Here is a 16,985-nt window from a genome sequence, read left to right as displayed (position 1 = left end):
ATTAGAATCAGGAATAGGTTAAAAGAACTACTGCTTAAAAAAAAGAGCATTGTTGCAGTCCTAAGTGATTAATGCCGTTCATTATACAATTTATAGTTTTGTGGTAGGTCTAACTACCAGAGGGGTTTTGTTCGTTTGGTTTTTTTGCACGCACAGGTGCCAGTGAGAGAATTGAAACCAGAGGTGGTGTAAATTCTGATATCGTACAGACCCACGCACTCTAAATCAAATGCACTCACCCAGCCATCTCATGGCGTTGTATATCAGTATATTCAGAAAGCGCCCTTTTAAAGAGATCAGTACTCGTTTTGAAATACAAGTGTTCCGTATATTTTTTATTATGGCTTCTGAAAAATAGTCTAACCAATCCCCCCCCTCATTTATTTGATCTTAAAATTACAGAAAACAATGGCAGCTGGCTTTGCTAAATTAAAAAAAACCAGGACATTCTTGTAGAAAAGTTAAAAAAGATAAAAGCAGAAATAATAGCAAACACTCCGTAATAAATAAGTTTCCTAATATCACAAAAAGCAAAATAAAATTCACATAAAACTTTGACACTTGAAGAGCTTAAGGAGTATAAGTGGCTAAATTAAATAATCGTCGTCTCCAATTGGCAGTTAGTTGCTTTCCTCTTGAAGCCGCATCTCCAGCCGCTGATAAAGTGCTTGCGCCAAGTTTCCCCAAAAGATGCCAACATTAACACGGGACTTTTAAAAATCCGCCTTTTCTCTGGTATTTACAGCACAGAAGTATACTATTTACAATCTTTTTGTTTGTTTCCATAACAATAAAATTCGGATACAGGACCGGCATTTCGGAAGACTTTTGTGTAAGTATTTGTGCAGACACAGAAGGATGCCCATGGCATCCATAAACGGTAACTCAATTTTAGCAAGGTAAGTGTTCACAGTGCATTTGCTATTCGCTAGCAATGCAAGTGAAGCTCCGAACTACAAGGCAGCACGTTGGTTGGGGAAGCGGGGTGCGGTGGGGTGAGAAACTATAACAATCCCTATGCAAAGAAAGGGAAACAGGGTAGTGGATAGCGGGGACATTGAATCACAAAATAGTCATTTCCATAGACCAACCAAATAGAAGGCTGGAGATTCATAAGCTAAAAGGAACTGATGATATTTTGAACTTAGACCACAAAAGGCTGTTGAACAGAGGAAGCAGATATATGGCAAAGTTTTCAGCAGTCATAGCGGCCCCCTCCCGCCCCCCGCAGACTGGGACAGCTCTGGTTGTGGCTCTGCCCCTGTCGCCCCCGTGGTGCTGCTGGGCTCCCTCCCTAGCTGGCCTCATCAGAGTCACTGTAGTGGGAGCGGGGCGAGAACTCTCCATCGCTCCTGTGGGACCTGGGCGATGGTTTGCTCCTCTCCTGCGGCTGCCCCAGGAGGGCCGGAGATGGGGCTTTCTGTGCCATCAGGGCGCTCTCCTGGAAGGAGAAGTGCAGAGGGTCCAGCGGCACCGAGTAGCCCCCCGCAGCCGGCTGCTGGGGGAAGCGAGTCCTGCAGTGGCCGGAGGGCGAGGGTCTCTGCTGCTGCCCCTGTCCTTGCCCTGCAGCTCCGGCCTCTGCTCCGGCTGACTCGTGGGGCGGGGAGCGGTGCTCGCCCTTGCCCGGGGTGTCGGCGGGTGCGGCCGGGCTGTGCAGCAGCTCGGCCAGCGCGCTAATGTAGATCTGCGCCATCTGCAGGGTCTCGTACTTGGACAGCTTCTTGTCGTTGTTGAAGGAGGGGATGACATTGCGCAGCTGGTCGAAGGCGTGGTTCAGCCCGTGCATCCGCCGCCGCTCCCGGGCGTTGGCCGCCAGCCGCCGCTGCTTCTGCACGCCGCTCACCTGCTGCCGGAGCCCCCCGGACGGGGCGCGCTGCCTGCCGCAGTCCGACACCCCCTCCGCCGACGGGACGCCCCCTGGCAGCTTGCACAGTTTCCCCGAGGGGCCGCTCCTGCTGCTGCAGCCGCCCAGGTGCTGCTCGGCTCCCCCCGCCTCCAGCGGCTCCTCCTCCTCCTCCTCTGCTGCTCCGGGCAGCAGGTATCTGGGGGAGGCAGCGGCGGCTGCGGAGACGCGTGCCGGGCAGCACATGCCCAGCCAGGCGGGGGGGAAACCGCAACCAGGATGCTCCTGCCCTAGGAGAGTCTGCTCCAGCTGCTGCGGGGCCCCCAAGTCCCTGCCGCCTTCCACCCACCCGGCGGCGGCCGCCCGCAGGTGGCTCATCGCGCCGGGCGCTGCAGACCAAAGCGGGGTGGGAAGCGCGAGACGGGGCAGAACGGCCCTGGCGAGTTCTGCCGCACGCGCCCCCCTCCCCCTCTACCCTGGCTCCGGGGACCTCGGGCGCACACACCGCTCGCGTGCAACCAGCCTTCTCCGGTTGCGGACGGCGCTGCGCCCCCTTTAAAAAGCGGCACGCGCCGGGGTCCCCCCCCCCGCCTCCTCGCGCCCCACCCTCCGCCTCCCGCCCTCCTCGCGCCGGTCGCGTGGCGGCTCAGCCAATGGAGCGCGCGGGTCTGGCGCGTGCTGGGAGCCAATGGCAGGCGGGGCTTGGCCCGCTCCGGGGGAGAAAAAGTTGCAGCGGAGACTCCGGGGACGTGACCTAGACAGCCACTCTCCTCCCCTCCCCCACGCGGCGCGGGGGGGGGGAGGGGGCTGCGAGGTGTCACTGCGGGCGTGACTCCGGGGCATGGGGGCGGGGGCGAGCCCGTGAGAGCGAGCGAGGCCTCCAGTGCATTGGGTGCTGGGGGAGTCACGCCCGCCCGGGGCGAGGCCGACACGTGGCTGCCCTGGGCTAGCCGGGGGAGCCAGCGCCAGGCAAACGGCTTTAAGCACGGGGGCGTGGCGGAGGGTGGCTGGCGTGCGCCGTCTGAGCGCGCCAGGCAGGAGCGTGGCACCCAGCGAGCAGGTGTGCGCCCAGGTGCCGCGTGTCACCCTGCGCCCCACCGCCCCGGGGGGAACCGAAAGCGGGGCGCGGGCCTAGCGCTCGGGACGTGCAAAGCCCCTGGCCTCAGGCCAAAAGCACGGCCTCTACTCCCTGCACGCAGAGCCAGCTGCATAGGGCACGTTCCCGGCTCTGCCGGGTACCTGCACAGCGTGGCCCGAGGACACGAGACTGATGTACCTAACCTAACTCCATATATAAACACATACCGCTCTTCTACACGCCGCAGGCATCTTCTCAAGGGCTGGAGCAGCCTCCGCCAACACCAAAGAGGGGTCCCAGGGAGTTCCCCCATTCACCCCCTTTAAACAGGAGCGATTAGCGGGATAAACGCACCCCAGGTGCAAAGTTCTTCAGTGCCTGACCGTCCTTATCGACCTCCACATTTTAACCTGCCCTTGAGTCATAAGACCTCAGCCATTCAATAAGGCGAGAGGCGGATTGTGTCAGTGGCAGATTAATACGTGCTCGAGCAATTCGTGATAGCCGCGCGAACACCGGCGTCTCCTCTGCGGAGATCACCCAGGGCAGCAAACTTATTTGAACGCTTTCTGTGCAGCGGAGCAGTACAGCATTTGGGGCAATTGTAGGTCGTTGCGAGCCTGAACGTCGGTGCAATGCAGACGGCGGAACGATACCGCTTATTTAGACAAGCATCTTAGTTCAGTGCCATTTTAATGAGGAGGAAGAGAAGGAGAGCAGCAGCGTTTGCAGGGCAGGAAGCCTAAGCGCCCCCTAGCTACCGCCACGTCTGCGTAGCACCCAGGCAAGCACCTGGCTCGTTTTCCTTGGGATACAAGGACATATACGCAAAGCTCACTCTCTTCACCCCCAGTCTCAGCTTGTTACTGCAGCTAAATGGCCTGGACGGGCTGGGGGGAGAAAACAGAGGTAGGGACCAGCTTTTTCTGTTTGTACAGCACCAGCACAACAGGGTCCTGGTCCATTACTAGGGCTCATACCTACTAAGGTAATGCAAATAATAAATAGTTGTCTAATCAAGTAGTACATATATTTCTGGAGCTGTCATAGGATATTAAAGAAGTCTGGAGTCATTCCCCCTTCCTGTCCACATTCTCAAGTTCACATCACCTGCTGCAGACTTGAGCAGGAATCATGAGCCGAAAGCAGACCCCAGGGAGGGCCACAGCAACTCAGACCAATACTAGTTTGATAATTGTACCAGTCTCTGTCAACCAAGGAATTTAAGTGCACACTATGGAGGGAGATCAAAGCAGCAATTAAGTCTAATACAATACTAAGTGACTTCAGATTGGATCAGTTTATAAGCTGGTACCCTATCTTACAGTTGAAGAAGCTTTAGAAAATAGTTTCTCAGCCCCCTCAACAATTGCTTCTCAGACCAGCTAGTTCTACAGCACACATAGGAGACGTTATTCTCAACATAATCCTCAATAGCAGCTCAACCATAGTCATTCCTTGAACCATTAAGTAATATCTTCAGGGGACAAGTTGCACCAAAAACTAACCCTAACAAACTAGCCTTCAGAAAAGGTGATTTCACAAAAGTGAGGTTAGTCTAAAAGAGTTCATCTAAATCCTTATGCTCCGCATACAGAAGACTACTGTGACAATGTAACTGAGTGGCAAAGCAAAAATCAAACACCCCCCCCCCCCCCGCCCTTGGATCCCTTCCCTAGTGAGCAAATGGCATGGATGAAGCAGTAAGGTTCAAGTCATACAGGCATCCTTGAGAAATTGAAGATGCAGTCCAAATGAAGCCAACAGAATGGAGCAAAAACTATGGGAGATAAAATGCAAGATAGAAATTTGAAGGCAGCATAAAAGTGTATGTTTTATAAATAAATAAAAAGTATGGGAGAGTCAGCATTGCTGTTCTGTAGCACAGTGAGGACTTCTAAAGCCAAGTGCGTGTGTAAATGAAGGAGTTTACATGAATGTCGACCTTAGCTGGAATGTGTTATGGTTTTGAGCCCAGTCCGGAGATGTCAGTAGAAAGTTGATCACAACCATGTGATTTTATACAGCTTTCAGCTAACTGAGGCACTGATCCTGCTAGTCATTCTGTAGTGCACCCTTTCCTACAGAGCCCCACTGACTTCATTAGGTATAAATGTGGGCAGATTACCATGGACAAGCGTAATCTGTACTGCAAATCCATTTAGGTGAGTGGAGCTACACCAAAAATGATTTTTCCAATGTTCTCTAGAGCCATATTCACACACAGACACAGGAGCAGAGGGGCAATTAAGTATATTAAGAGTTAAGCTACCCTTGTAGCCCTATTGTCTCCCCCTCCTGCCTATGTATCCTTATTTTGAAGAAGTGGGAGTTTAGTACTAAAATAGCCAAATCTAGGGAGATGCCTAGCATCTCACATCTATGACTTCAAAGCAGATTGAGCACCTACTCAGCACTTTGGAACTCCTTGCCTTTGCAGTAGCCACAAATGACGTGGCTATTTATACCCTAACATTCTTCACAAAAAAGTGAAAAGAGAATATCCATCACCAATGATGTGCAGAATTTCATTTTTAATGAATTGAAGCTGTCTTTAAGCGGTAAATTTGAAAAACCCATGTTTAAAAGCATTATAGCAACTTTATGACAGTACATCATTGGCATTGGTCACATGTCTGCACCTCAGTTTCTCACTTCCAGTCAATCCACTATCTCCTCCTCCTGGATAGGCAAGTCCAGGATTACCAGTTACCCCTTTCAGAGTCCATTTCCTTTAGGGCTTCAACAGCCCCAGCCATAACCCTTCTCTGGACTCAGTTCTCCCCATAAACCTCTTGTTGCAAGGGAAGGAAGTCCATGCCACTTTTCACAGCAGCATCACCAGAGATGGGTGGGGGAAACCCTGGGATTCTGTCATGCAGAATTGCCTTACAACTGTTTCCCAAGGTCTTCTCCCTCAGCACCTTCTGTTTTTTCCCTAAAATGCAAAATCCCTTTCCCAGGGTACACCTGTGCTCAGCTCTTCCTTGTTGAGTGCCTTTTTCTCCTTCTAGGTATCAGCTCTTCTCAGCTGGTGTTCCTGTCAGAGCCAGGTATGAGATACCTGCAGAGAGCTATATGCCAGAGGGCTAAGTTCTTTCTGTGCCCAAGATACTCAGTAATAGTCAAATATAAGGAGGCACTTTCATGAAGTCTGGCAGTCACACAACCTGAATCACAGGATCCCATAATCCCCAGGCTAGCTGTACCTACTTTTGAAGAGCCCAACACTCAATTGTTACGGACTCAAAAATATTTCCCCAAAGTTAGTTAAAAGTGAAAGGGAACTACTGGTCCTGATGTAACACTTTTGTACAAATGAGTATTTTCACGTACACCAGTTTTGTTACACAACATTTGTGTTGTATAGCTGCCTTTTTGGTCCTGGTCCCTATCAGACCAACGTCCTTTCATTTGTCCTCTCAACAGCTCCTCAAAAGGGACTGCTAAGTTTAAAAAAAAAAGTTTGACATACTTGAAAAGTTTACTTTTGGTTTCCACTCCCTCCCCGACATATTCCTATTTACCACAAGACCATCCAACTGTAGACCCCAATCCTGCAATGGCTCAAGCTTTTGTAAAACTTAGTTTTAAATCAGTGAATAGTCCTATTGAATCCGAAAAAGGAGCGGAGAGTATGGTAGTTCAAACCAGGTAAAGGGAAACATCAGGGTTAAAAGGAGCAGTTTTGTTTATTTGGTGGAGTGATACTAGATCTTCAGAAGTCTGGTCCTCTCTTATATAATAACTTGTTTACACAATTTTGATTAAAAAAAAAAAAAGATGAGAGGAAAGGAACATGACTTCCATTATTGAAGAGCTGGATTTTAAATTGAAGACATTTTGTGGGGGGAAGTGTACTAGTTGCCACTTCCTGCTTAATATGACAGTATTTGTTTATTCTCTGTAAGCTCTTACTCTGAGCTTTTCTGCAGTCTTTCTGCTCATGTATCTTTCATCAATGGGAATTATGTACACACTACTGGTGTCTCAGTTACTTTATGAAGTGAGGTCAAATATATTTGCTCTATAAAAGTATTTCCCAGCAAGCCCCTTTCCACCATGCCACACAGTAGCTTTTACCGATTAACTGCAATTTTATTGCCATGATGCCTATCCTCTCCATCATTTTGGTATCTCTTTAGTCACGTGTAGCAAAGACCCTGCTCCTATACACACTTATGCACTTTCATAACTTTAATGAAAGTGACAAGTCCTATTGAGGTCAATAGAATTAGATACAAACAAAGTTAAGCTTGGGTTTAAGTATATCAGGGGCTGGGCCTTGGTACTGCAAGCTGTTTGAAGCAGTGACCCTAGGCCAAATATGAATGAAAACTCATGTCTGATGTGAGATATCTAGCACACTGTTGGAGAATAATCATAATTTTTAAGTATTATGAAACTAGTCTTCAAGCCTTAGAGACAAAGAGAATGCAAATTTTCAGTGAGTTCTAGAGCTAATTATGATGAAAATTAAGGGCCCAATTCTGCAATCTTTACTCACACCATACTTCTACTGCAGTCTGAGAGGATGTAGAGAAACACTGAAAGATACTATTTAAAGTTCTATAGTTAGATTTTCGGTTTTATAAATTGCACCTTAAGGCAGGCCCCAAACCTGGAAAACACTGAAAATCCTCAACTTCCACTGAAGTCAGCGAGAGTGGGCATGATGTAGGACCTAGTTCCAATTTGTAACAGACTTGACTCTCCTCCCATTGAAGACAGAAAACAACTTGAAAGGAAACAGGACTGTAACCAAGATACATATTTTTGCTTATCAGTATTACAGTTAGCAAAATTAGAGCACCCAAAACCTCTTACTAAAGTGATTGTGTCTTCTTCCATGCTCAATGAACCCAGTATTTAACCTAAAACACTATATAGTTGGTCCCATTTTATATAGAAAAGGAAAAACCAACAAGTTGACAAACTTGTCAAGCTGACATCCAGGTACAGTATTACTTTCAAAGAACCCACAATAAAAACTAAAGATGATTAAAGCATTTGCAAAATGAGCATGTTTTAAGTGTGCATCTTTCAAATTAAAGATAAATAGCTTTAATTCATTCATGCCTTTTAATTTTTAATCTGTTTTCACCATTACTAACAAAGGGTAAATATATTTAATTGAAATCCATTACTCTATATGTACATATCTGTGTCTGTCTCTCTTACACAGAGGAAAGTCAAAGGCAGTGGGTGGTTTGTGTCAGGGTTGGGCTTAGCTCTACTCTCCCAGAATAAGATAAATGTAAGTGATGAAGAACTCCTGGGGTTGGCTGCACTCATTTTGTATTCAACACTGACTGGCCCTTTTTTCCTCTCTCTCTTTGTATGTTCAAGCCTACTTGAGTTTCTTTTTTCTTTTGAAGAACTTAGTTCTTTTGATGTGATTCAAGGCACACCCCGCTGCAAAGAGAACTTCACAGGAATCGGAAACATAAGCACACCGGTCTGAAACAGTTACTGTACAATAGCAAGAATGCATCAAGTCTTGAAAATGAATTTTCTCTCTTTAAGAAATCATTATCTTTCAGGGCTGAGGAGGGTAGGGGTTTTGGGCTCAGTCTTTAAACAAAATCTACATCATTTTCAATTTAGAAGTTTGCCTGAATAAGACCTGCAGGAGCAGGCACAATATTAGTACAGAAATAATTTGATTTTGCAGAAAGCATGGAGAATTTCAGTATGTGCTGCATATGCACAATAGTGTACAAATCTGAGCTAAACTATATAATTAATAGTGTACCATAACCTTCTCACACTGATTACATATAAAACCAATTTAAGTCCACATGCTTCAGTGCTTCGCTAGCCTCAAATTATTAGCAACTGTGTTCCCTTCCTCTCCTCCCCATCTCCCAGACAATATAATTCAAATACAAAAATACCAAGAATCTCTCAAGTCCCTAGATCACTCACATCTATAAATCAAATCCCCAAGATAGTTATATTTAGGACTGAGTACTCATACAATTCCAGGCTGGGATTTTCAAAAGCACCCAAGGGAATTAGGCTCACAACTCACATTGAATTGCAATATTAACTCCCTTAGTTTCCTTTGGGGGGGGGGGAGGGAGAGAAAGAGTCACAGTTTCATCTAATCAGTAGACACATAGTATATAATAATGCTAACTACCAATTTACATAAATTTCCATTAAGAAATTAAAGAACTACAGTTATAGGTTAATACAAGATCTTGCATTACACTTAAGTAATAGTTAATTCTTGATGTTATACATAAGATCAGTCTGAAGGTCAACTGAAAAAGAGTTAGTTTACATGATTTTATTTGTTCTGAATCAAGTTTTTAAATTGATCAGGATGAAAGAATAAGTCCAGTTTGTGCTCATGTTGTCTATGGCAAATGCATTTAATGCTACTAATTATTTTTGTTCTATGTACATTTCTGAAGAAAAAATGAAAGTTCCAAGGGATGCAGAAACCAAACAAGACATCTGGAGTTACAAGACATTTTGAACATCACTGCTTACTCAAAAAAGCTGCTGTGCCACATCCCAGTCTACATCTGTACTGCTTATTCATGTGAGTAATCTCTTGAAAGCCAGCATGGGCATAATTCTGAAAAGTGTTCTGCCTGGGAGTGGGTGGACCATTACACTCACATGGAAGTCGCACTGACTTTGTAGGTTTGGGACCTGTGAAAGCAATTACCATTCATGGGTGAAATTCATCCCCAGCAAAGGTCTAGCACAAGGTCCCTGTTCTGGGACCAATCTTGCAGACATTATCATGAGTAGTCCCTCCATGCACACCAAAGAGTAAGTAGTGTCTTCATGGGAAAGGCAAAACACCACTGTAACAATACTTGCCTATCTCCTGGGGCTGTTTTGAGGCATAATTAATCTTTGTAACGCACTTTGAAATCCTTAGATAAAAAGGGACTAACATGTAATGAGAACATTATTAAATTTATTACTAATTTCCAAGAGCTCAAGTTGTGCCAAAGCTCTTCAGAAGAAAAGCTAGGTTCAAAGAGGACAGTGTTGCTAGCAGCATTTGCTAATATTTTACCTGGGATATCAGATTTCATTGTATTTATTTAGAACTTGACTCTACAAGTTGTAGGTGCCCTCTTCAAACTGCTGAGGGCACTTACTCCCACTGGAGTTAGGGCACTTGTCATCTCAAGGAACTGCTCAGCTTCTTGTAGGAACAGGCCTTCAGAAATGTAATTAGAAGAGATAAAACCAAACACTGTCAACAGGAATATCATGGCTATTGTGATGAGCTGTTATACATTGCAGTTGTGCCCTTATGCCCATGAAATGGTCGAGAATAGGATGGGTGAAATGGAAACTCTGAAACTAAGAAAAACTGGAAATAAGAACTCTCCCTTCCAAGTTTAGAATCAAATTCAACCATTTAAGTTTCTGAAATGTTCCTATACATGACCAGAACCAAAGTTAAAATCGTGGAAAGATTTCATTTTTCTAGCCTTTCACCTTTAACTCATCACTCCTCTCATTACATCCCTCCATTGGCTCCTGCATCTTTAGTGCAAACAAAGTAAAACTACTTGACTTTCAAAGCCCTTCATGGCCTATTTCCATCCTAGCTATCATCTCTCAGTCACCACTGGAATGTTGATGCCCACCTCCAATCCACCCATGATACCAGCCTCCATTATTCACTTGTTACATTTTCTAACAAGCAACATCATGCTTTCTCCTATACTGCCCCTCATGCTTGGGAGGGACTCCCCATGAACACCTGCAAAAATAACTCTATCCACCTTCAAAGCCTGTCTCACAATTCTTTTCTGTGATGCCTATTTAAATTTGTTTTTGAGATCCGATAGGCTGTGATCTCAGCACACTAGCAACCGAACATGCTGACTAATATTGTCTCATTGTTTCTTAATGCTCCCCCAGTCTGTGTCCATCTGTCATCTCTCATCTTATACTTGGGACTGTAAGGTCTTTGGGGAGCACAGTCTCTTAGCTGGGATCCATGAAGGAACTTAGGTATTGTAATACTAAGGGGACAGGAACCTAACTTTAAGGCCCCCAGAAAAAAAAAGTCACAGGAACACCACTGCCATCCGCAGTGCATGAGTTAAGGACTTAGGCTCAATTTACAATGAATGGGGAGACAGGTGCCTTAGACTGCAATCCCCCAAAGCCAGGGAGCTAGGCTCCCTGCCTAAGCTAGTCAATGGACAAGGCAAACAACAGGGGTGTGTCCTAAGCCCTACCCCTTGCACAGGGTCTGTGCCTAAATCCAGGCTGCAGGGAGGCACCTAACTCTACTTAGTGATCCACAGATGAGAATCAGCCACCTGGAGAAGGTGGCTTAGGTGCCAAATGCATTTCCTGTGGGAATGAATGAGGTGCCTGCTTCACTCCACACAAGACAGCTGGAGGAGGAGGAGGAGAAGCTGATGCCTACCTTAACTTTCAGTCCAGTGGTTAGTACACTCCCCTGCAACATTGGAGACCCAGGTTCAGGTCCCCCACTCTCTGCCATTGGAGTCAGTCACTCTCTCTGGCCCAATCACTACTCCATTGTGAATGGATACCTCAGATTTTTGAAAGGGGCCCAATCTAGTAGGCACTCTCAGAGGCCCTGATTTAGGCCTTGGGCCACCTTTCTTCTCCCAGTTTGTGAATTGCTCTGGGGATTAGTTGGGAGATACACATTCAGATGCTTAGAGGGAGGCAGCAGTGCTCATGCTCAGAGGCATGAACATAGGTGCCTAGGGAACTTTTACCCTGAAAACTTAGGCATTGAATGACTAAGTGCCTATCGTTTGGCAGGAGTACTGTGAACTGCAGAACGTAAAACTGGGGCTTAAGCACTCAAGTACCTTTTGTAGATTTGGGACTTCATTGTGTGTTTCATATAACATCTAGCACAGTGCAGTCCTGATCCATGACTACAGCTCCTGGGGTCTACTGTAATACAAATGAACAGCAACAACATTATTGTTATTTGGATAGTGCCCTAAAGGCTGTTCTGTTAATATTTCTGAATAGGAATAGAACCAAAACGCCTGGCCACCTCATTTCCAGAGAAGCGCAGTTTAGATAAATTTTGGATTAGGATCTGCACTTTTGGGCACACATCCAAATTGATTCCAAATACTGAACCTCCTTGAAGTTCCTCTAAAAGTTCCTAAAAGTCACAGTATTACAACCAAAAAACCCTTCAAAAACAGACTTCAATGAGAGACTGCTGAATTGGAATTAATTTGCCAATTGGACACCATTAAATTAGGTTTGAATAAAGACTGGGAGAAGATGGGTCATTACACAAAGTAAAACTATTTCCCCATGCTTATCTTTCCCCCGCCCCGCTACAGTTCCTTGCATCTCCTTGTCAAGTGCTGGAAATGGGCCATTTTCATTACCCCTACAAACAGTTATTTTTCTTTCCTGCTGACAACAGCTCACCTTAACTGATCACTCTCCTTATAATGTGTATGATAACACCCATTGTTGTGTGTGTGTGTGTGTCTTCCTTCTGTATTTTCCACTACATGCATCCAATGAAGTGAGCTGTAGCCCACGAAAGCTTACGCTACAATACATTTGTTAATCTTTAAGGTGCCACAAGAACTCCTATTCTTTTTGAAGTTCCTCTGTTCTGGACTACTGGTGAAAATAGGTAGAGGATACGGGAAGGATTCTATGAAGACAACCTGGGTAAAAAATTGAAGATTTTCCTTGAAGAGCACTCTTGAGGTTAAGCACTAGATTCAGATTTGAGAATGGGGTCCAATTTCTGTCTGTACCAACAGACTTGGCTTTCTGTGATTCAGTTTCTCATCTATTAAATGGTGATAATATTCTCTCCCCCAACAGAGTCCTACTGCACCATGCCCCAAGTTAACCCTCATGTACTTTGATGAGCATCTCCTTGCCAACTTTGTCTTGTCTATTTAGATTGTAAACTCTTTGGGGCAGGCACTATCTGTTATGATGTGTTTGTTCAGTGCCCAAGCTCATTTGGAGCCTTTAGGAAGGTTTCTAAAACAGTAGTGCTTTACAGTATTGTGCTGAAGCATCTCCTCTTAAAAATATGGCATTTTTGTTACACTACAGTGTTCTTTAAAATGGTTATTTCAATAGGTTAGTATTAACAAATTTGTAAAGTAATAAGACATACTCTTCATAAAAGAGACATTTTACAACTACAGAAAGATTCTAGAGCTAATTTTATTGTGCAATAACAGCTTTTCCAAATGGCTTATGGCAGAAGGATGACTGGAAAGAGCCAGATAGTCCCCTCCATCCAGTTGGTCAACCCCTATTGCTGTCAATGGCAATTGCACACAATGGATAAAGGGAATATGAGCCGAAGGGTCTAGTGCAATGTGCGAAATTGCCGCTATTCGATCCTACTCCACTGACTGCCATAGCATATTGTTTAACTGTAGTGGTTCACTTTGTTATGCTTACAATTATTGCAATTTGCTTTAGGAGTATTATACACTAACTAACTCCAGACTGAAATTTCATGTGCAAGCTCAATAGTGCAGCAATATTATAAGTTTATGTGCAAATAAAGTCAATTTACTATTTTATTGTGTGTTAATGTAGCTTATAAATATCCAATTTCCCAATGCAAGAAAACTTTTCTATAATTCTGTGTTTATAAATGATTTTGGTTTCTCAACTTAAGATTAGCCATCCTGTTCATTGGAATATGAGTGAATTTGAGTCTGAGAATCCTACTGAATTGGAGAGATTGCAGTGATTCAACTGGGAATTGCCTTCGCTCCAAATGCAGCTTGAAGGTATGCTGTAAGGAAGGGGCTGATGTCGGGGGGAAGGATCGCTCAGTGGGTTGAGCATTGGCCTGCTAAACCCAGGGTTGTGAGTTCAATCCTTGAGGAGGCCACTTAGGGATATGGGGCAAAAATTGGTCCTGCTAGCGAAGGCAGGGAGCTGGACTTGATGACCTTTCAAGGTCCCTTCCAGTTCTAGGAGATTGGTATATCTCCAATTATTACCTAGAAGAGGAGACATAGGGTCTGGAGTGAAGCAGGCAGAGGACAAGGTTCAAAAGACAGAGGGGTGGTCACCTTAGAGGGGAAAAAAGGGGTCCAGCAGGTGGCCACAACCTGCCCAGCAACAAGCAGCCCAGCTCAGCCCGCTAACAAAACCCTGTCCCAGACGACACCTCCCTATATCCCCATACAAAGTCTCTAGTGAATGACAGACATGGTCATCTCTTTGCTCCCTTGCACAGAGGCAGGTTCCCCATCCATCCTTCTCTAACAGAGTCCTACTGTACCATGCCCCAACTTAGCCCTCATGTACTTTGATGAGCACCTCCTTGCCAACTTCCAAGAAGGCCAACCAACCCTGGCAGCCATCAATGAGCCACCAGGTGATCAGGTCTCTGCTGAGGTGGCCCCAGATTGTGGCACTCACTCCTCTTTAAGAGCCATCAGAGACCATCCTGCCCCACTTTCAAATGACACACGATGAGGTCTCTTTGCAGCGATGTTTTGCAACAACTCTTCGCTCCCTGTTGGTTACCCTCCCCCTTTCCCCTATACAGGCAAAACCCAACCCGACTTCCTTGGCATTAGGGTGCCTGCTCAAAAGATGGCCATCGGTGCATAGCTTTTTCATCCCCCTCCCCCCACTTTTTAAACAGGTGTCTCACACAGGCTAGACCAGGGGTGACTAGACTAGAAGGCGGCACATGAGCTGATTTTCAGTGGCACTCTCACTGCCCACGGCCTGGCCACCGGTCCGGGGGGTTCTGCACTTTAAATGAAGCTTCTTAAACATTTTAAAAACCTTGTTTACTTTACATACAACAATGGTTTAGTTCTACATTATATAGACTTATAAGAAGAGCCCTTCTAAAACCGTTACCATGTATTACTGGCAGGGACACCTTGAACTAGAGTGACTAAATGAAGACTGGGCACAGCACTGCTGCAAGGTTGCCGACCCCTTGCCCCGCTCCGGGAATCCCCAGCAAGGAGCGCGGCAGAGGCAGGACCCGCTGCCAGCCCCCGGGAACACCTGTCCCGAGAGCGCGGCGCTGGTGCGCGGCGTTCCGGAGCCCCCCCCCGCCACCCCGGAGCCGCGCGCGCCCAGCGCTGGGGAGGAGGCGGCTGACGCCGGGCACCTGCAGGGGGCCGCGCCCCGCTCTTCGGGGGGCGCTCGGGGCGGAGGCAGTTCGGCCCTTTCAGGGCCATGAAGCTGGTAAGAGTCTTACTGCAATTCCTAAAGGGGGGGGGGGGGAAGGAGCGAACTCCTGTCTCGTTTTTGTGCTTCAACCCCCCCTCCGCGTTTACACGGCGGGTTTGCCGCCGGTAAGGGTGCGTGCAGGGCCCGCGCGTGCAGGGCCGCCCCCTTGCAGCCGCTCGGTCAGGCAGAGGCGGGCGCTTTGCTGGCTCGCAGCCCAAGGGCAGGACGCGCCCCTCCCCCCAGCCCTTCGGACGCAAATCTGGGGGAGCCTCCCCCCCCCTCCCCTCCGGCCCACAGCGCGGACATGGACTGGCTCGAGTGGGCCCCTCGCTGCCCCGTCCCCCCGCAACACCTCCTCCCTAGCGGGGCACGAGCCCAGCCCCTCAGCGCTGGCCGGGGCAGGCGAGGCACAAGCGGGTGTCAGGTTTGCAGGGCGCTGAGCGCTCCCGGGGCGCAGCAGCTGCGAGCCCCACTCCCAGCACTGGAGAGGCGAGCAGGGAGGAGACCCGGAGGGTTCGGCTCAGAGGGCAGGAAAGCTCGTGGCGGAGGGCAAACAAAGAGGAACCGGCCTGTCGTTCAGCCCAGACACGTCTCGCTGCACGTACCGCACACTGGCACGTATGCAAAATACCCAGGGGGTGCGGGCGCTGGATTAAACAAACCCCGCCCCAGAAGCGAGGCGAACGCGTTTGCTCTGGTGCAGCGGGAAGCCAGGGGGAAAAGCCGCCGCTTGTGCCAGGGGAAAAGCCCTGCGCCCATCACCAGCCTGACTCCACACAGCCAAGCGGGAGCCATTTGCTCGGAAGTGCGGTGGCGCCCGGCGCTGGGTCTCTCCGTCGCTGCTTCCCCTGAAGTCCCTCTGGTGTGTGTGTGTGTGTGTCCCCCAGGGTTGTCCCTATGCAAACAACAGGTTGAATATTGTAGGTGAGGGTTATTAAAGTGTCCCCGGGACAATGGCCGTCTGTGTCCCATTCGCCACGCTTGGCTTAATCCTTGGAAAGGGCGCACACAATGTGACATGATGTTGGCTTCCAACATTATTCAGTCTGCATAGCGGCGAGTGCTGCCCTGTCTCCCTGGAAATGGAGGTCGGCAGATTTAATCCTACCCTCCAACAACCCCTACGCACTGAGCGCGGAGCTGTGAGCGCCCCGCTAGATCCATTTAGCTCGGCCTTGAACCGAGACCACTTAGAAAATAATTAAAAGGAAAAGGCTCCGAGAGGAGGATTCTGCCCAACCCAGTCACGCAGAAGACGGTCTGGGTAGCGTTGCATTGGGTCTTAGACTGTCACTGGGTTTCCCCTAAAGAATCTGGCCGGGGGCTGTGTAGCCGATGCTGCGGGGAGAAATAAAGAGCTTTCTTATTCTTTCTTGAGCATTGTAAGCAGTGCTGGTTTTCCTCTGGCTTGGAGTAAAACCCACTAACACTGAGACATCCACAGGGGAACAAGGCGCTCAGCCCTAGATGCTGCCCTGTCTAACTCTAGCCTCCTGTGCTGCTTTCAGAGCAAAAACGTGCCCCCAGTCTGAGGGCCCTGGGATGAGGCACTGGCCAGAGGAAGGTGAGTGGAGAGAGGGTGAGGGCTGGCGTGGGATTCTCTTCTTGGGAGGGTGCAGTATCTGAAGGGCCTTTGTTTTGGGGACCTCTCCGATTTAGAGTCATTCCTGGTTCAAAAGAATTAGTACAAGGATCACAGTTCGCTTTCAAGTCACGTTGAGCTTAAAAGCATGTTTGCAAACCCTGTCACTAAAAATGGGGGGGTTTCAATTCAGTTGCCAGCACAGAGCGAGTTACATGCAAAGATTTCACCCACCTCGTCTCTCTAAATTAGGGATAGATCCTAAATTCTGCGCCGACTCTACCTCCTCCAGCACTGCC

General features: G+C 47.6%; 2 protein-coding genes across 2 annotated transcripts in view; both read right to left on the bottom strand.

Moving 5' to 3' along the window:
* The window catches only part of SMARCAD1 (SWI/SNF-related, matrix-associated actin-dependent regulator of chromatin, subfamily a, containing DEAD/H box 1), a 220,994-nt gene that overhangs the window by 202,316 nt on the left and 1,693 nt on the right, over positions 1-16,985 (bottom strand). The window lies entirely within an intron of this gene.
* On the bottom strand, positions 136-2,264 carry ATOH1 (atonal bHLH transcription factor 1). Its single transcript, XM_045017712.1, has one exon. The coding sequence runs from the start codon at positions 2,219-2,221 to the stop codon at positions 1,295-1,297; it is 927 nt and encodes a 308-aa protein (XP_044873647.1). The 5' UTR covers positions 2,222-2,264; the 3' UTR covers positions 136-1,294.

The sequence above is a fragment of the Mauremys mutica genome, chromosome 5 (genome assembly GCF_020497125.1).
Source record: "Mauremys mutica isolate MM-2020 ecotype Southern chromosome 5, ASM2049712v1, whole genome shotgun sequence".
NCBI lineage: Eukaryota > Metazoa > Chordata > Testudines > Geoemydidae > Mauremys > Mauremys mutica.
The sequence above is the reverse complement of the archived record's forward strand: the minus strand, read 5'-3'. Positions and strand labels throughout refer to the sequence as shown.